At 47.5% G+C, this 20,311-nt stretch overlaps 1 protein-coding gene across 1 annotated transcript in view; it reads right to left on the bottom strand.

The window, feature by feature from the left end:
• Nucleotides 1-20,311, bottom strand: part of nbeal1 (neurobeachin-like 1) — a 63,689-nt gene that overhangs the window by 10,564 nt on the left and 32,814 nt on the right. Inside the window, exons 17-46 of the mRNA XM_038998417.1 lie at nt 19,866-19,951; nt 19,086-19,175; nt 18,586-18,772; nt 18,365-18,498; nt 15,805-15,964; nt 15,204-15,306; nt 14,863-15,022; nt 13,798-13,956; nt 13,342-13,501; nt 12,311-12,399; nt 11,026-11,610; nt 9,044-9,219; nt 7,813-7,972; nt 7,439-7,567; nt 6,896-7,075; nt 6,369-6,497; nt 6,000-6,149; nt 5,658-5,815; nt 5,173-5,297; nt 4,914-5,040; nt 4,618-4,766; nt 3,547-3,680; nt 3,050-3,151; nt 2,717-2,812; nt 2,482-2,606; nt 2,087-2,227; nt 1,574-1,704; nt 1,110-1,219; nt 770-887; nt 344-441 (exon numbers count right to left, since the gene is read on the bottom strand). Coding sequence (XP_038854345.1) covers nt 344-441; nt 770-887; nt 1,110-1,219; nt 1,574-1,704; nt 2,087-2,227; nt 2,482-2,606; nt 2,717-2,812; nt 3,050-3,151; nt 3,547-3,680; nt 4,618-4,766; nt 4,914-5,040; nt 5,173-5,297; nt 5,658-5,815; nt 6,000-6,149; nt 6,369-6,497; nt 6,896-7,075; nt 7,439-7,567; nt 7,813-7,972; nt 9,044-9,219; nt 11,026-11,610; nt 12,311-12,399; nt 13,342-13,501; nt 13,798-13,956; nt 14,863-15,022; nt 15,204-15,306; nt 15,805-15,964; nt 18,365-18,498; nt 18,586-18,772; nt 19,086-19,175; nt 19,866-19,951 — 4,451 coding nt within the window. The remainder of the gene's footprint in view (nt 1-343; nt 442-769; nt 888-1,109; nt 1,220-1,573; nt 1,705-2,086; nt 2,228-2,481; nt 2,607-2,716; nt 2,813-3,049; nt 3,152-3,546; nt 3,681-4,617; nt 4,767-4,913; nt 5,041-5,172; nt 5,298-5,657; nt 5,816-5,999; nt 6,150-6,368; nt 6,498-6,895; nt 7,076-7,438; nt 7,568-7,812; nt 7,973-9,043; nt 9,220-11,025; nt 11,611-12,310; nt 12,400-13,341; nt 13,502-13,797; nt 13,957-14,862; nt 15,023-15,203; nt 15,307-15,804; nt 15,965-18,364; nt 18,499-18,585; nt 18,773-19,085; nt 19,176-19,865; nt 19,952-20,311) is intronic.

The raw sequence follows: 20,311 nt of genomic DNA, 5'->3' as shown, positions 1-20,311 counted from the left end.
ACTATAGCAAATCTAAAACACCTATTCTAAACCAGTGATTCTCAGTTAAATATCCCTGAGTAACCCCACCAGCACCCATTTCTGTTGTAGCCCTGGCTAAACTAATCACCAAGCTGTTGACTAGTTTAATAAGGTGTTTGTCTGGTGCTACAACAATGAGTACTGTTGAAGGTCCTCAAAGACCAGAGATGAGAATCACTGTTCTAAATAACCTGTTACAGCCTCATTCCCAATGATTCCTAATTGACCAGTTCATCCTTCAGTGTTCCAATGGGCTCATATCACGAGGAAGGCCTTGGGAGGTTTCTCCTGGTCAAGTCAAGCCTTGTGTGTTTTCCAGTACCTTGAGCAGCTGGCAGGGTGTCTGTCCAAAGTTACTGATCATCCCCTCTACAGCTTTACGCTCCTTCTCATCAGTGATGGCATCCAGGTCCACCGCCCCTACAGCAAAACCAGAGATAAACGCTTCAGTAAAGTGCCATAATATAGCAATCTACCGTTTCTTTAGCATGAGTGCTATTGTATCAGTCTATGGGTTTTAGTGTTAGCATCCGTACCTTCGTAGGTACAGCGTTTCTTTAGCATCAGTGCTATTGTATCAATGAGAGTCTATGGGTTTAGTGTTAGCATCCATACCTGTAAGATGCTATGGATAAGAGCATCTGCTAAATGACCAAAATGTAAATGTACCTCCACAGGTGCAGCGTTTCTTTAGCATCAGTGCTATTGTATGAGTGGGAGTCTTTGGGTGTAGTGTTAGCGTCCGTACCTTCGTAGGTGCAGTAGTAGAAGACATTGAGTGCCTCCACGGCCGCGGGGCCTCGCTGTTTGTAACCGAAGATCAGATCGATCCAGTCTTGCAGGTGGGCCGACACGTACTCAGACTCCTGTTACACAACACATACACCACACACACACACACACACATATATATATATATATCCCCCACAACAATAACTCACTAAATACTACTCTCTGTGGAATGCATTTCTCCTGCACATCATGGTAAAGGAATGTGTGTGATCCAATTGAGTTCCAGAGTTTTTTCCTCCCCCCTTGGGATAAAGCATTATGGTAATGGTGACTGTCCATGAGAAAAGGAGGCTCACCAGGGCTTTCCTGTGCTTATAAATGAAGTCCTCTGGAGACTTGGCCCATTTAGGCAGGATGACATCATTCACCCTCTCCTTGGAGATCTGCAGGCGCCCTAGATCAAAGGCTAGAGGGAGCGAGAGAGGAGGATGAACAAAGGACAGGGGAGTGAAAGTGGATTCCATCAGAGTGGCAGTGTGATCGGATAAAAATAAAACAGACAAAATAAAGTTTTAAACTGAGATTCTCCGTTTTTACGATTCAGGGTGTAATTGGGTCAGTTATAGATTTTGTCCGATTTGAACAAGTTCGAGTGTTCCACAATCTGAACGCAACTGACAAAATCTGAACCGGTCCAGTTGAGTCCAGATTTTCTCTGATTGACTGTGTGAACACCACAACAGGAGGCGTGTTAGTACGGACAGTCAACCAACATAGCCAGTGTGTCTGTGATTCTCTACAGACATGGAGCTCATCTCACCGTTCTGATTCTCCAGGAACTCTGGGAAGTAGAAGAACTCTGGAATGAGCTCCTTGACGTCGTTGGGGTTGTCCGTGAGGGTCTGCCACAAAGCTGGGATGGAGTGGAACTGACGGTCCGCACAGTCAAACCTGGACCGAGGGAGGAAGACCAACAGCCAATGGTCTTAAAGTATTCCATAGTACTAGAGACAGGATGGTTTTTCCACCAGGTGACCTGACCAAGACAAACTGTGGATCTAGTAAGGCTGTAGCTTGGTGAGAGAAAGACTCCTGGCCTTACTGACATCAGTACAACAGCACCTCTCCAGACAAGAGCATAGATACATCAGATTGTCAGTTGGAATACAGGTGTAATCACAGAACCAGAATGACTAGAATGCACAAAGCTGCTCAGACCACAGCAATTTGACTGGTACAACCCGAGCACTGATAACTCCATGGACTTTAATGCTGTTAACTTCTGGCCTGAGGTTTCTAGTCTGATTCCCCCTCACCAAAACCCATTGCTTACCGTCCACTCTGTAGCGCGATGTGGAGGGACGTGAAGGGTTCCACGCGGATGAGATAGTGCATGACTCCTGCTGCGTTGGAGTAGTGGGTACCGTAGTGGAACCGGTCGATGGTGCCCGTGGGGTCCTCAAAACTCTCATACCTACAGACAGGGAGACGTGAACTTAACATTATAATTACTCACTATGTTTACTAGAATAGAATCCAGTTATTGCCCTTAAAGAGACATTTCCTCAACAGTAATAAAGTGTTGTATTGCAGTAAGTCTAGTTCTATGGACGAGGACACTTATGTAGTGAAGAGAATTAATGAAGACACTGCCACCCTGGAACATGTCACGTAATGCAGGTATGTAGACGCAGCAGCGGCTCAGTGAGAGAGGTTGAGAGAACGTACTTCTCCCGGACAGTCTTGGCGTTCCGCTCGTTGAGTACGGCCACTGGCTTGGACAGGTCCCGGAACACCCCTGGGTCTGTCAGGTCCAGCTCCTCTGACGTGTAGTCCGACAGGATCCAGGGGAACTGGATACACACACACACACAATTAACTAAACCATGAACACCCCTTAAAAGAGCACCAAGATGGTATATTCCACATCTTCCCCCATAGGGTCCGTGTTAACAGAACGTACCACTGGGTACTGAGACAAGTCGTTGTAGGTTCGGCCCGCGATGGTGTTCAGCTGGATCAGGTAGTCAAAGTTGGTCATCTCTCGGTTCACCCATTTCTACCAAAGACAAGAGAGAGAGAGGGGTTTAACACAACCTGTCAACACAATACCTGAGACCATACTGACTACTTAACATGGGTCATGCTCAGTAAGGTACAACGTAACAAAACGTTTTGCAAAAAATAATACATCTGTTCTTATTAAACCAGTTCAGGGAGTATCACCTCCGTTTCAAACCACTTCCTCCCTACTGAACACGACCTTGATCTCCCATGTGAACTTTTGACCCCTGACCTGTGTGAGTCCGGAGGCCTTGAGCAGCTCCTGTGGTGAGCGTGTGCCGTACAGGCTGAGGGAGCGCAGCAGCAGCATCCTACTGTACACCTTGTTCCGCACCTGTCAATCAAACCACACAGACCATTCCTACATGAAGGGGTCTGTTCAAAAGTGTGAAATCTTTCAGAATGCTCAAATCAAAATATATTATGTAAAACAGATATGATGGCCTGTCATGTAGAATAGGGAGTAGCACAGGTTCTATTTGTTCTTAACGTTTTACTGTACTCAACACACCCCAGTACTCCAGGCCTATGTAGTCATTCCTTCTTCATAAGTGTTTCCCAACCCCCTCCTCAAACACCCCCCATCTACTTACTTGATCTATTCCAGGACTAGCCCTTGTTGAGTTGAATCAGGTGACGTGCTAGTTCTGGAATAGACCAAGTAGTGAAATGGATGGGGGTACACCGTTCTCAATCCACGTAAAAAGCAGATCCCAGAAATGGCCTGACCTCTTTCTTAAAGTTGAGGAAGTAGTTGGTCTGGTCTATGAGGAAGATCTCCAAGGCCGAGCGGCGGAGGTTGTACCTTCGCAGGTGGATTTCCCGGATCTGAGATAGAGGCCACTTAAAGTCCTGACCAACACCTGGAAGGACAGACAGGGGGTTGGTTATGTATAATACATAAGGCCAGGAGTTTGACCTAACTAGGGACTTGACCATGGCAAAACTCCAGGCCCTAATCTTAACCCTTCGTCATTCCATGACGTATTAATATATGACGTGTATTGCATGTGGAAGCAGCTACACCTCTATGTCTAAGACAACACAATGAGAGTCTAACAGTGAGGTATGTATCTACTGTACATGTCTAGTCATAACAGCTGTACCTCTATGTCTAAGACAACACAATGAGAGTCTAACAGTGAGGTATGTATCTACTGTACATGTCTAGTCATAACAGCTGTACCTCCATGTCTAAGACAACACAATGAGAGTCTAACAGTGAGGTATGTATCTACTGTACATGTCTAGTCATAACAGCTGTACCTCCATGTCTAAGACAACACAATGAGAGTCTAACAGTGAGGTATGTATCTACTGTACATGTCTAGTCATAACAGCTGTACCTCTATGTCTAAGACAATACAATGAGAGTCTAACAGTGAGGTATGTATCTACTGTACATGTCTAGTCATAACCCATCCATAACCTCTGGTTGATCAACTCCTGCTCCACTCGCTCACTCTCCTTCAGCCTTCCTTTCTCTCTCCTTCTTACTAACAGCAACTCTTCCTCTAACCCCACTATTTCATCCCTTCTTCCTCCCCTCCCCCCTCTTTCAGGAGAACTCTTCCTCTAACCCCACTATTTCATCCCTTCTTCCTCCCCTCCCCCCTCTTTCAGGAGAACTCTTCCTCTAACCCCACTATTTCATCCCTTCTTCCTCCCCTCCCCCCTCTTTCAGGAGAACTCTTCCTCTAACCCCACTATTTCATCCCTTCTTCCTCCCCTCCCTCCTCTTTCAGGAGAACCCTTCCTCTAACCCCTACGACCCTCCTATCTTCCTCCCTCTCTCCTCACCCTCCTCCTTCTCTGTGCTGCTGTCATAGAAGTAGATGTGCTGGGTGGTGAGCTCCAGACGTCCAGGGCTGACATCCACCTGGGTGACTAGCTCACAGTCCTCCCACAGAACCAGCTTCTCCTTCTGGCCTGCCTCCTCCACCTCCCCCCTGGAAAGAGAGAGCGAGACAGCAAGAGAGAGATAGAAACAGACAGATAGTTGACCAAGTCCATTCACGTTTGTAGTCAAAGCCACCCAACAGTCCACGACAGACACAACACACAGCAATTGTAGACAACGTTGAGAGTGTACTGACGTGTTGTTGGTCACTGCGGGGTCGTCTTCAGGCAGCTCCAGAATGTCATCCTCCAGGTCGCTGACCTTCACCTGCTTGACCGCCTCCAGCAGTAAGGATTCAGATGTCACCCTCTGCTGCTGGACACCTGGGGGACGAGGGAGAAGAAGAGGAGGAACGAGAGGCAGAGGAGAAGGGTCAGTGTCTGCAGCTAACATTATGGTTTATTCAGACTACAGTGATGCCTTGTCAAGGGAACCAGTGAAGCTGCCTCTCTTACCCAGGTTGTCCCTGAGAGCGCTGGCCTGCCGGTGGTCCTCATAGTTGTAGTTGGGCACCAGTTTGAGTCTCATGCGGGAGTAGTTCTCCGCGCTGGACACTCGCCAGTGCATCTCACTCTGCTGCCTGAGAAAACAACAGACAGAAGAACGTCAACCAAGCTGCATGAACTGAAGAACAAACTGAACGTAAGAGAGACACCCAGAAAGGGAGTTGTTCCTAGCCACTGTGCCTCTGCATTGATGGCTCTTTGGGGGTTTTAGGAGGGGTATCTGTAAAGCACTTTGTGACAACTGCTGAGGTAAAAAAAAAGGGTTTATAAAATAAACTGCATTGATTGATTGACTGGAGGACAGTGGACAACAGTTCTTTGGCTGATCATGTGTTTGCCGTGGTGCTGAGGTAATTACCAATGAAGTCCTATAATCACATATAATACTGTATATATTATAATAAATATCTACATATCATGTGTGTGGCCGTTACCTGTCTGCCCAGGGGCCTCTCTCACACACCAGGCTGCGGCGTGCTCCTCTCCACTGCCTGAGGACGGCACTGTGCTGGCTGTGAAGCTGCTTCAGCATGCTGTTGTATCGCAGGTTCTCCTGCCGGCCACGCCGAGAGAAGGGCTCCACAAACTGCTCCTGAGGGACGGCGGGACGAGGAACGGGGAGTCAGTGTGTTCTGGTGTGTAGAACACCACAAGGCAATATGCTCTGTGTTACTGTGGACTGACATTACAGTTCCATGTTACAGCAGTATTATTGTCAGCTCAATAGAAAGTGAACCTTACTCGGATCTGTGTGTGTGTGTGTGTGTGTGTATGACCTGGAAGCGTATCTTGCTCTCTCCCCTCTCCCTCTCTCTCTTGTGCAGGTTGACCATGAAGCTTTCATAGCACTCCTTCCAGAACAGAGCCATGGTCTCGTGACCCTGGCTAAACGTCTCAATCTCATACTGCTTCATGTAGGGGATGATCTGAGGACAGAGAGAACCAATTCAATGGGGGAAGCAAAACTACTTGTTTCGTTCATCTCAGGCTCGCTCCCTCAGCACCGGAGATTGAGAGATTTCTCCAAAATGTATTTTCTCATCTTTAAGGTTGATCTTCAAATTTCTCAACACGTTTCTTTGCTGCTCTTCCAAGAGTTGAATGACTTATCAATGATTTAGTAAGGCATTGAACCAGCTCCTCACGTATTTGTCGAGGTAGACCCTCCACTCGGGGGAGTTGCAGTAGAGCTGGAAGTCCTCGAAGAAGGAGGGGCTGCCGTTGGTGTCAGGCAGCTGGGGGAGGTGCAGCTCCATGTACAGCAGCTTATTCACCTGCAGACACAAAATATCACAAGAGATGAGAAGATAATACAAAGTGTTGTGAGGTATTGACATACTACAGACCAAAAGCATTGTGTTTTTGTTCATTGGATTTAAATAATGGTGGCTAGTAATCCTGGACTACAAAGCATATTCAAAAGAGAATCCATTGAAATGTCTCTTTAGTCCTGGGCTAGGATTATTCTGTGTCCTAGACACCGACCCTTGGTGTGACACATGTTTTGTCTTTGTGCCAAGGTTTTGCCGTTATTTAAGAAAACAGTCAGCAAGTCTCTTTGGAATGTTTGATACGGATTCTACTTCATTGTGACTGTTCATCATGCATGTCTTTTCGTGTCTGTGTGCGTGAGTGTGTGAGTGTGTGAGTGTGTGAGTGTGCGAGTGTGTACCTTGGAGAGCAGCGTGCGGAGCAAGGGCACCAGGCACATATAGGTCTCCTCTGTCTGCCCCCCTACAGAGCGTCTCAGGATGCCCTCCACCTTGCCCAGCAGGTAACACGCCTCGTCCTGAGTCTCCACGCTCTTGGTCTGCAGGATGCCGTTCAGCTTGGCTGTGGCCAAGGCACACACCTGGCAGGAGAGGAGATCACTTACATACACTTCTTATGTCGAGGTGATAAAAACATTCATATAAAGACAAGCATTCTGAATGAGATGATGTGACACCTGATAGTTCATATAGAGGGTAGTATCTATAAACAATAAGAGGGGTAGGGTGGGGGGGGGGGTACGTGATAGAGGGTTATATGCCTTCTATGAGACTTAGGGTGAGGCAGGTTGCCCTCAAGGGGGACTAAGCTGAAAAGGTTTGAGTACCACCTGTATACTGAAAGTAGAGGTATGAAGTGTACAGTTGAACACACTAACTGTAAGTTGCTCTGGAAAAGAGCGTCTGATACATTACTATGTATGCGACACTGGACAGCTTCTCACCTGGTGGTCTTCCTGGGCCATGAAGCCCAGCAGAAGCCTCAGGCCCACCTGGGACAGCTGCAGCCACTGGGCCCCTGACGAGTACCACACCATTAGACTGTCCATCAGAGTCACTGTCTCCTCCAGGACCTAGAAGAAAACAATCATTGAATCAAATCACCTCTTACATGGATTGTGTTACTCAATTGGTTTATAATTATTTAACAAAGCCTAATTGTGGACTACAGTCACTCTTTGGCCATAGACTGCTTTCAATGTAACAAATGTCTTCATATGTCAAATCACTGAACTATCACTTTACAATGGTATGACATTCACACATACTGCCAAAGATGGAGTAATAACAAAGATGTCGCTCCTCCTAATAACAATACCTTCTCTGTCCACAGGGTGGGGTTGACCAGGCCCTCGGCCTGCAGGAAGTCCTGCACAACATGGAGCAGCCGCACAGCGTTCTCGGTGTGCTGGGGCAACATAGCCGCCGTCGCCTCCCGGTTGTCAGTCACAGCCCACTCCAGCATCCTCTCCATCAGACTGGGTGAGAGGGAGGGATAAGAGGGAGCGTAGAGGAAAGTAAAAGAGCGAGCGAGAGGGCGAGAGAGAGAGCGAGAGAGAGAGAGTGTCAAACAAAATGTGAATAAACACCAGAGAACCAGACCCCCTCTTCAAGACTGATGTGACAGAACACTAAACATATTGCACATTGAACAGCCACAACTACAGTCATCACGTCACCCTGCAGGCTGGTTCCTACTCCTCACTAGTCATCACGTCACCAGGCAGGCTGGTTCCTACTCCTCACTACAGTCATCACGTCACCAGGCAGGCTGGTTCCTACTCCTCACTACAGTCATCACGTCACCAGGCAGGCTGGTTCCTACTCCTCACTACAGTCATCACGTCACCAGGCAGGCTGGTTCCTACTCCTCACTACAGTCATCACGTCACCATGCAGGCTGGTTCCTACTCCTCACTACAGTCATCACGTCACCCTGCAGGCTGGTTCCTACTCCTCACTACAGTCATCACGTCACCCTGCAGGCTGGTTCCTACTCCTCACTACAGTCATCACGTCACCCTGCAGGCTGGTTCCTACTCCTCACTACAGTCATCACGGCACCCTGCGGGCTGGTTCCTACTCCTCACTACAGTCATCACGGCACCCTGCAGGCTGGTTCCTACTCCTCACTACAGTCATCACGTCACCCTGCAGGCTGGTTCCTACTCCTCACTACAGTCATCACGTCACCCTGCAGGCTGGTTCCTACTCCTCACTACAGTCATCACGTCACCAGGCAGGCTGGTTCCTACTCCTCACTACAGTCATCACGTCACCCTGCAGGCTGGTTCCTACTCCTCACTACAGTCATCACGTCACCCTGCAGGCTGGTTCCTACTCCTCATTACAGTTATCACGTCACCCTGCAATAATTTTTTGTAACAAAATGTGTCTTTTTAAACTAATATCTTTGTGAGACTGAACCTTTTTAATTGAACATAATATCTCGTGTTTGTTGTCTAAATGGAACTGTGCATTCTGCATATTTTCAGTCTTGTCAACTGAGAATGAAATAAATCAAATGTAAGAAATGCCACTGTGTCCACCTGAGCTTGATGTGGTCCACAGGCAGCAGCAGCTCGTTGGTAGTGCCCAGCTTGGTGAGGGCAGAGAACACCTGCCCCCGCTCCAGCCAGGCGGCATCGTCCGAGCCCTCCACGCCTCGCCACATTACGCACAGCACGATCTCCAGCAGCATGCGAGACAGCTCCTCCTCTGTCCGCTAGGGGGAGACAGAGAGGAGGGAGTCAGTGAGTCACATCCAGGTACAGATAGACAGAGAAACACAGAGGGGGTTCCCTCCCACCCCCAGCCTCCATGGTGTGGTTTGATCCCCCATGTCTGGCCCTACTGACGTCAGTCCATGGGAGAATCTCAATTGCATTACCATGACTCCTCGTGTCCTCTCTCCCCGCCCTCTTCTGAAAACCCATCCAAAACAGGACCTCCGACTTTCTCATCCAATGGGTTTTGAGAAGGAGACGAGGAGAGAGGACGCGAGGAGTCAAGGAAATGCAAATTGAGATTGTCCCTATCTATAGATGAAAGGGAGAGGTGGCTCCCTAGTGAGGCAGTGACATTTTATATTTTTATATTTCTTTATAAGTCTGCTGGGGGATTAGAGGACCTGAGGGACATAGGAACACTCTGGCACCGCAGTGGAAACCAATAGGGTGGATACAGAAGCCCCCAATAGGGTGGATACAGAAGCCCCCAATAGGGTGGATACAGAAGCCCCCAATAGGGTGGATACAGAAGAAACCAATAGGGTGGATACAGAAGAAACCAATAGGGTGGATACAGAAGAAACCAATAGGGTAAATACAGAAGAAACCAATAGGGTAAATACAATAGAAACCAATAGGGTAATCTGGATCCCTACCAGGAATTAGCTTTCAAATATCCAATTTAAGCAGCTGAAGGGAAGGAAGACAATTTATACTATTGATATACAGCCACTGTGACTAGCCAGACTGTTCCTAGCGCCTTCAGGAAACCACCTAGAGGAAACCACTGTAGTCTATTGATATACAGCCACTGTGACTGGCTAGCTACACTGAAGAGGAGAGGAAACCACTGTAGTCTATTGATATACAGCCACTGTGACTGGCTAGCTACACTGAAGAGGAGAGGAAACCACTGTAGTCTATTGATATACAGCCACTGTGACTGGCTAGCTACACTGAAGAGGAGAGGAAACCACTGTAGTCTTGATATACAGCCACTGTGACTGGCTAGCTACACTGAAGAGGAGAGGAAACCACTGTAGTCTATTGATATACAGCCACTGTGACTGGCTAGCTACACTGAAGAGGAGAGGAAACCACTGTAGTCTATTGATATACAGCCACTGACTGGCTAGCTACACTGAAGAGGAGAGGAAACCACTGTAGTCTATTGATATACAGCCACTGACTGGCTAGCTACACTGAAGAGGAGAGGAAACCACTGTAGTCTATTGATATACAGCCACTGTGACTGGCTAGCTACACTGAAGAGGAGAGGAAACCACTGTAGTCTATTGATATACAGCCACTGTGACTGGCTAGCTACACTGAAGAGGAGAGGAAACCACTTTAGTCTATTGATATACAGCCACTGTGACTGGCTAGCTACACTGAAGAGGAGAGGAAACCACTGTAGTCTATTGATATACAGCCACTGTGACTGGCTAGCTACACTGAAGAGGAGAGGAAACCACTTTAGTCTATTGATATACAGCCACTGACTGGCTAGCTACACTGAAGAGGAGAGGAAACCACTGTAGTCTATTGATATACAGCCACTGACTGGCTAGCTACACTGAAGAGGAGAGGAAACCACTGTAGTCTATTGATATACAGCCACTGTTACTGGCTAGCTACACTGAAGAGGAGAGGAAACCACTGTAGTCTATTGATATACAGCCACTGACTGGCTAGCTACACTGAAGAGGAGAGGAAACCACTGTAGTCTATTGATATACAGCCACTGTTACTGGCTAGCTACACTGAAGAGGAGAGGAAACCACTGTAGACAGGTGTCTCACCTCAGCACAGCTGAACGACTCCCCCAATGACACGTTGTCGCTGAACAGGAAGCTGTCCTCGGTGAGGGACGCCGACGAGGTATCTGGGAAGGCCTTGGCTGACGTCATCAGCGGCGATGGCGTGCTGACCATGCTCCCCGGCGTCTGGTTGCCGCTCTCCCCGCCCTCATAGGCACTCATGTGGGACAGGTCCAAACTCAAACCCCCTGCTTTCCCTCCCCCAGAGGCCCAGGGCTTGAGCAACTGGCCCTCCCCAATCTGACTAACGGGCGTGTCCAGAAGCGAAAGTACATCCCCGTTTTCAAGACTATCCACAGATTTTCTGGAGCTCATGCTGAGGCGGTCTTCATCCACCAGTCTTCCAGCGCTGCCTGCTCGTCCCCTCCTCTCCAGGGGCAGTTCTAGGCGGCTGCCGCTGCCCCGGCTGAGGTTGAGGTCCAGGCTGCAGGCGCTGGCAGCGTCGCCCCGGCCCGGGCCGCCCTCGCAGGGGGAGCGCAGGAACAGCCTCATCAGGGTCTCCTGCCAGCACAGCTGTCTGGAGATCTCCCGCGCCGCGTCCTGCTGGGACTGGAGGAGCTGGTACAGCTAGAGGGAGAGAGAGCATTAATATTACTACCTGTGTATTCATTATTGCTCATTCAACATTACTGACCTGTTATTTATTATTCAATGAGTATTACGCTTACTTTTATGTTATTTATGTCATCAATGATTAAATATTTTTTTGGGGGGAAGGAATGATAGCGAAGGAGAGAGGAGGAAGGATAGAGAGAGGGGGGAGGAGGAAGGATAGAGAGAGGGGGGAGGAGGAAGGATAGAGAGAGAGGGGAGGAGGAAGGATAGAGAGAGGGGGGAGGAGGAAGGATAGAGAGAGAGGGGAGGAGGAAGGATAGAGAGAGAGGGGAGGAGGAAGGATAGAGAGAGGGGGGAGGAGGAAGGATAGAGAGAGGGGGGAGGAGGAAGGATAGAGAGAGGGGGGAGGAGGAAGGATAGAGAGAGGGGGATGGATAGAGAGAGGGGGATGGATAGAGGGACAGAATAGAGCTTTAGGAAGATCAAAACCAGATATTTTAGCACAAGCTTATAATCCCTTTTATAATACCTTAATTTCAAAGATTTCAAAGTAATATCATGCATTTCCGTTTATGGTTGATGTTGTGATTTAATTATTATGGATATCAACATCTGGTATATAAGAAGATGTCTGTTTCTACACTGAGGACAGGCTTATACCTGTATGTGTGTCGTTTTAATAACTTAGTGTGTGTGTGCTCTGTTCCCTCACCCTATTGCACACGAGCAGGCGTACGCTGGGCCCGGCCCGGTGAGTCAGCTGGACCAGGGCCATAAGGTCCTTGTAGCTCACCACATGATCTAGGGGCGGGGGTCAAAGGTCAACATGATGAGCCATAGCCATATATTTTAGTAGAGTACACATTGACTGAATCTCTATTACCTGTTGGGCCACACCATAGTACTGGGTCACGTTCAGTAGGGCACACCGTATAAAAACATTTCGCAAAGGTAGGCAGAAAGGCGTGTTCAGTTAGTACCTCACTGTTTTAAAACGTTTTCTCCCAGCTGAACATAACCCTGATTGATCTGTCCATATAGCTGAATGGGTAAAACAATAACCTGAAGTACACTGGCAAAACATTGATTTCCTTCTCCTGCCATTTGCCCATACAAACCTCACTGCAGAACCGCCCTGACCCTCTCCAGCCATTCATTCAGTCATTTATTCATTTATAGAGAGGAAGCCATTCTCTGCAGTCTGCACTCCCTCCAACTTCAGCCTCACCCGAGCCAATCAATTAGCCCTCAACGCTTCATTGATTGGCCACTAAATCAAACTCCCTTGGAGTCAAGGGAGTAGAGCCAGCCAATCAAAAGTATGCAAGGGCTGAACACCACATCTACAAAGGTCTATAGGGACAGCTGGGTGAAGCGGAGTCAGTACTCATTCGTTTTTATTGGCCAATGAAATTAAACCACTTCACCTGCGTTACTGTAGATATTGCTTGGGTAAAAAAAAGGATAACTTTTCTTTTTTTTAAGTCACCAAACACATTTGTATTGCCTTTTACTTATTGAATTTGTTTGCTGTTTTGTATGTATTTATTAAGTTGCAAATGAATTACCCTTCGGACACAATAACTATTTATTGAATGGAATTTAAAAACGATGTTGATGATTGACTGTTGAAGGAGCCGTCTCCAACCACCGAGTGATCTAGTCCCCAGAAACATATTTGAATAATGGTATGGTGGACACTGACAGGGTGAGAGAAGGGGTGGGAGGGACACCGTCACCCACCTGTGTGGAGCACCTGGTTGAGCAGGCTCTTGATGAGGGAGGGGGTGACGTGGAGGTCAGAGAAGAGCAGGGAGAGACCGGAGTATCCCACCTCCCTCAGCTTCAGCCTCTGCTTGTTCTTCTCATAGACACGGTCGCAGCGCAGCATGCGGTCAAACATCTGGACTCACACACACACGGCAAAGACCATTCAATGATGTTACATTAGCAGCATTCAATGTCAAAGAGAAGGGTCTTGTATAGTAAATAGTGAAAGTATTGACTCTTCTGCACAACATAACCTACTCCACATTTTCAAAGTCAAATTTTATTTGAAAAAATCCAGAACATTTCTAGGCCAGTAAGTTCTCCATGTCCAACACAAATTCGGAATCGTCAAAACCACAACACACTTACACATACCAGTGTATTGTGTGTGGACAGGTGTATGTTGGTATGTGTGAGGAGGTCCCTCACCTTGAAGACGAGCTCTCGGAGGCGGTCTGAGTGTTTGGTGTTGAGCAGCAGGGCGTAGCAGGAGTCGGCCGCCCCCGGCTCAAACAGCAGCAGGAAAAGCTGGTCCCTGGCAGCACTGGTCTGGAGCAGACTTAGCAGCAACTCTATCACTCCACACAGCTAGAGGGACACACACACTTGGTTAGCAACTCCACCAAGGCACACACACACACACACTCACACACTCACACACACACAGAATTAAGTGGAGAGAGCAAGTAAATGACGAGTGTGGTTTCAGGGACTGAACAGCCTAATAATGGGTAGGATGGAGAGAAGACAAACTGTGGAGGATGAACACTTGACATTGCAGTGAGCATATGTCACATGCCATGATGTCACAGGCCATGTATAGAAACCTATGTAAGAGGATAAGACAAAAAGGAAAAAGAGCTGGAGAAAAGGAGGGAGAGAGGAAGGACACGGACACACAGGAAACAGATCCTCATTGAATGCCAGGCGTATAAATCCTGTGTGAAGTGAGTGGATGGGAAGCTGGGCCTTGAGAGACAAGAGGCCTGCCGCAGTCAGTTAAACAGAGCAGCCAGCTGAAGGCTATTAGGGGGGGACAGCTTTCTTCTAGAGGCCTAGGTAACCAGCAGGCCAGGGAGCAGGGCTATCCTTAGTGTAGCCGCAGGCTGGAAACACACAGCCCTCACCACTGTGCCAGGCACAGAGCTGGCAGATGCTCCCTCATAGGCACCACAGCAATGGTCCTCATAGGATTTCTAAGTGATATTCCAGTACATGGATATTGAAGACAACTTTATTCAGAGGGCCAATAAGTGAGAGATTGAATTGCACTCGGTCTTCCACATTGGGTAATAGCCAGTCTATTAACCATCTTGTCTTCAATGGAACTCATATGGAGTAGAGTCCTCTGACTACAGGACATCTGCTTTATCCATGTTAATCCATGATACGATGCATGGCTTCATTAGTGTTAATATTGGAACAGAGACAAAGATTCTGACACAAGTCATGGACCCGTCATCTGTCCGTTCCTCCCTTCCATCCATCCCTCACCTGTTCCTCGTCTCCGATGGCGGCGATGTATCCCAGAATGCTGTGCATCTCCTCCTGGGTCATACCCTTGCTGATGTAATACTTCAGGAGGCCGCAGAGGGACGCTCGGATGGTCTGATTGTCGTCTTCACTAATATCTCCTTCCCTGCTGACATTCTTACTAACAGATTTAGAATAATTTATTTAAAAAATATATTATTTTCTGAGAAATCAAGTTGACTGTAGAACTTGTACAGTTATTACAACACATACATCTCATGTAACAGATGGAGCTAGAGTAGGACAATTATGAACCATGAGTAAAAACCAGAAGCTGAGCATTCTGGGAGATGAAGTCCCACCCGTAGTAAAGGCGAATGGTGTCCAGTAGAAATTGAACTCCGTATTTCTTCCGGAACTGCTTCCTGTTTTCTTTGATGACGGTGGACATGTACTGGATGTGACCTTCATCACCACGAGAAACAAAATTGATAAGAGTCACACACACACAGGGATGGATAGGTTACATTCTAAATGTAATCCATTACAGTTACCTGCCCAAAAATGGAATCAGTAACAGAACTTTTGGATTACCCAAACTAACTTAATTTGATTACTGTCAGTTACTTTTGGATTAATTTCCCCTTAAGAGGCATTATGCCGCGTTCACGTTCTAGTCGGAACTAGGAAACTCTTCCGACTTGCTAACTGGTTGTAGTTATACACGTGCCACGTTCAACCAGTTAGCAAGTCGGAAACTTCAGAGTTCCGACTAACATGTGAAGGTGGCATTAGAAGTAGACAAAAAGGGTCCATCAAACGCATGTGGTGTGTCATTATCGTGGTCTCTGACTTGCTCAGGTGGAACAAACTTCAACTTGTTCCAGGATTTGCAACCAATCACACTCTCATATCGGCTAACACGTGAACCCCCCACACAGACCCATGGTCTCAGGTGCTCACCGATGCGCAGGGGGAAGTCTCCCAGGTTCCAGATGCTGAAGTTGAACAGAAGGTGTGTGTGGAGCTGCTGCAGCAGCTGTTGGTTCTTTTCATAGGTAACCTGCTCCACCAGGAGCTGAGCAGACACCAAGACACTCACATCCACCAGACTGGCAGGCAGCTACACAGAGAAATATACACACGCAAAGAGAGAGAATTAATAAGAAAGGAGAGAGAATGACAGAGAGAGAGAGTGGAGAGAAAGAGATTGAGAGCGTGCGCGCGAGAGAGGAGAGGGAGAAAGCAGAAACAGAGAGAATGAAAGAGCCAGAGAGAGTTGAGAACGTGCCGGAGGGGAAGGCCGCCGTTTTACGGGCTCTTAACCAACTGTGATATTTTGTGTGATTTTTTTTGCATTGGTCGCAACTTATTTTGTACAAATGTTGCTGGTACCGTCTCTTATGACCAAAAATAGCTTCTGGATATCAGAACAGTAATTACTGACCACGAACTGGACAAAGATTATTTCTTTAATGAGTCCGACGTGAAGGATATACAGCTTCTACGAGACCAGGCCCAAATCCACGTCATTCCCGTGAAAAGAATACGGAAATACAGGGGACGGAAATTGGGGTGCCTTGTGAGAATCGTTGGCGAGTGGGTAACCCGCCTCAAACATCCGTTCTATTGGACAACGTGCAATCACTGAACAATAAACTGGATGATCTCCGCACGAGACTATCCTACCAACGGGATATTAAATACTGTATTATCTTATGTTTCACCGAGTCGTGGCTAAACGACGACACGGATAATATTCAGTTGGCTGGGTTTTCCATGCATCGGCAGGACAGAACAGCTACGTCTGGTAAGATGAGGGGTGGGGTGTGTTTATTTGTCAATAACAGCTGGTACGCGATGTCTAATATTAAGGAGGTCTTGAGGCATTGCTCGCCTGAGGTAGAATACCTCATGATAAACTGTAGACCACACCATCTACCACGAGAGTTTTCAACTATATTTTTTTAGCAGTCTATTTACCACCACAAACTGATGCTGGCACTAAGACCACACTCACAGAGCTGTATAAGACCATAAGCAAACAAGAAAATACTAATCCTAGTGGGCGGGACTTTAATGTAGGCAAACTTAAACCCGTGTTACCCAATTTCTACCAGCATGTCACAAAAAAACTATAGACCACCTTTACTCCACAAACCGAGACAAATACAAAGCTCCCCCTCGCCCTCTATTTGGCAAATCTGATCATAATTCTTACAAGCAAAAACTAAAGAAGGAAGTACCAGTGACTTGCTGAATACGGAAGTGGTCAGATGACACGGATGCTACGCTACAGGACTGTTTTGCTAGCACAGACTGGAATATGTTTCGGGATTCATCCAATGGCATTGAGAGTATACCACATGTCACCAGCTTCATCAATAAGTGCATCGATGACGTCCCCCCCCACAGTGACCGTATGTACATATCCCAACCAGAAGCCATGGATTACAGGCAACATCCGCACTGAGCTAAAGGCTAGAGCTGCCACTTTCAAGGAGTGGGACACACTTTCAAGGAGCGGGCATTCAATAAATCCCGCTATACCCTCTGACGAACCATCAAACAGGCAAAGCGTAAATACAGGACTAAGATTGAATTCTACTACACTGGTTCTGACACTCGCCGGATGTGGCAGGGCTTGCAAACCTTTACGGAGTACAAAGGGAAACACAGCCGCATGCTGCCCAGTGACGCGAGCCTACCAGACGCGCTAGATGCCTTTTACGCTCGCTTCGAGGCAAGCAACACAGAAGCATGCATGAGAGCACCAGCTGTTCCGGACGACTGTGTGATCACGCTCTCCGTAACCGATGTGAGCAAGACCTTTAAACAGTTCAACATTCACAAGGCAGACAGATTACCAGGACGTGTACTCAGAGCATGCGCAGACCAACTGGCAAGTGTCTTCACTGACATTTTCAACCTCTCCCTGACCGAGTATAATACCTACATGTTTCAAGCAGACCACTATAGTCCCTGTGCCCAAGGAAGCAAGGTAAACTGCCTAAATGATTACCGCCTAAATGATTACCGCCTGTGGCACTCACTTCGGTGGCCATGAAGTGCTTTGAAAGGCTGGTCATGGCTCACATCAACACCATTATCCCAGAAACCATAGACCCACTCCAATTTGCATACCGCCCCAACAGATCCACAGATGACGCAATCTCAATCGCACTCCAACACTGACCTTTCCCACCTGGACAAAAGGAACACCTATGTGAGAATGCTGTTCATTGAATACAGCTCAGTGTTCAACACCATAGTGCCCACAAAGCTCATCACTAAGCTAAGGACCCTTGGACTAAACACCTACCTCTGCAACAATTAAGTAAATGGCAACCTGGACCATTTACATTGACAACCCCCCCCCTTTTTTTTTTTTACACTGCTGCAACTCACTGTTAATTACCTATGCATAGTCACTTTACTACCATCTACATGAACAAAGAGAACGAAAGAGCCAGAGGGAGAGAGAGACAGGCAGACAAAGAAAGCGTTAACAGAGTGTCTAAACCTTCTGCATCAGTCCCCCCAGGGTGGCTACTCCATGGGAGTGCAGCAGGCTCTCCTGGTTGATGGGGTGACGCTGCAGGAAGTGCTTCAGCACCAGCAGGAACGTGGCAACCAGGTTCTTCTCCAGACGCGCCTCTGAAACACACACAGTCAGTTCAGTTCAATAACTGTAATGCTTGTATTATCACCTAAAGATAAACATGTTTTGTGTTGGGGACTCACCCGAGGACCTGTTGGAGGGCAGGATGACCCAGTCCCCTTCCCCAGGGGAGGTGGCCACGTCAGGGGTGGGGCTGATGAACTCTGACCCCGTGGGGTCGGCAGCGGTGTGGTTCTCAGGGGTCAGCAGGGTGAGTTGCTCCAGGATAGGGAAGAGGACAGGTAGACCTCCCACGCAGTTGATCATATCCTGAACACAGGAGTAAAATTAACCAGAGGCTGAATCAGAAAGGGGGAAATTAACCAGAGGCTGAATCAGAAAGGGGGAAATTAACCAGAGGCTGAATCAGAAAGGGGAAATAATCAGAGACTGCATTGAATATAATTTTGCCCTGTAACCATCCCCCAAGACAACACCCTATTGCCTGGCCGGGATTGGAACCAGCAATCTTGCAGCTACTGATTGACTTATGTAACCTCTACACTACATACCACCCATCAACCATCTAATCAAATATTCAACAATAAAATTAGGAGAATATGTTGTCGTTCCTAAATCGTACCTTGATGTCCCAGTTGACAACCTTGTTCCCAGTCAGACGCCCATGGAGGAGGTTGGGGGACAGGTCCAGACAGATGGGGTTCCGACAAGCCTATAGGAAACAGATTTCCTTGTTACACCGCCTGTCACAACTGACAAGCCTATAGGAACCAGGAGACATATTTCCTTGTTACACCGCCTGTCACAACTGACAAGCCTATAGGAACCAGGAGACATATTTCCTTGTTACACCGCCTGTCACAACTGACAAGCCTATAGGAACCAGGAGACAAATTTCCTTGTTACACCGCCTGTCACAACTGACAAGCCTATAGGAACCAGGGGAAATAATGAATTGTTACACCGCCAGTCACAACTGACAAGCCTATAGGAACCAGGAGACATATTTCCTTGTTACACCGCCTGTCACAACTGACAAGCCTATAGGAACCAGGGGAAATAATGAATTGTTACACCGCCAGTCACAACTGACAAGCCTATAGGAACCAGGGGAAATAATGAATTGTTACACCGCCAGTCACAACTGACAAGCCTATAGGAACCAGGGGAAATAATGAATTGTTACACCGCCAGTCACAACTGACAAGCCTATAGGAACCAGGGGAAATAATGAATTGTTACACCGCCAGTCACAACTGACAAGCCTATAGGAACCAGGGGAAATAATGAATTGTTACACCGCCGGTCATAATTGACAAGTCATTACCATCCATGACTGTAATAATAAAGCATGGGCGGGGAGTAATGAGGTAAATGATTGACAGTAGCCTAGTCTAATCACCTTGGGGGAGTAGTGCAGCAGTAGTTTAGTTGCGAGGTCACCGAGCTCCGCCTCCTGGGTCTTGAAAGGAGAAATGCAGTTTGGCCCTGAGAAGAGAAGGAAACCAACCAAAGATATGATAACATTACTGTCACTGGCCATGTTCCAATGCTCATGAAATGCATCCTTCCTTCCTTTGAAGAAATCGCTGTTCTGACAACATCTGATTAACGAGACTTCTCCCCGAAGTGGATATGCACTCAGTCTCTCCCCTTCATGGATATCCAACAGAAACGAAGAGGTGTGAGAAATATGGTGGAAACTTTCTCAACCAGTGCTTACATCAATCCAATGCCTGTAAAAGCATGAAGAGGAGTCAATGGGTGCACACTTCAGGGAGATTATCAATGGAGAGAGTCCATTGGCTTCAATAATCCAATCCCGATCAGATCAGAGATTATCTCAAG

Source organism: Salvelinus namaycush, chromosome 7 (assembly GCF_016432855.1).
Source record: "Salvelinus namaycush isolate Seneca chromosome 7, SaNama_1.0, whole genome shotgun sequence".
NCBI classification, from domain to species: domain Eukaryota; kingdom Metazoa; phylum Chordata; class Actinopteri; order Salmoniformes; family Salmonidae; genus Salvelinus; species Salvelinus namaycush.
The sequence above is the reverse complement of the archived record's forward strand: the minus strand, read 5'-3'. Positions and strand labels throughout refer to the sequence as shown.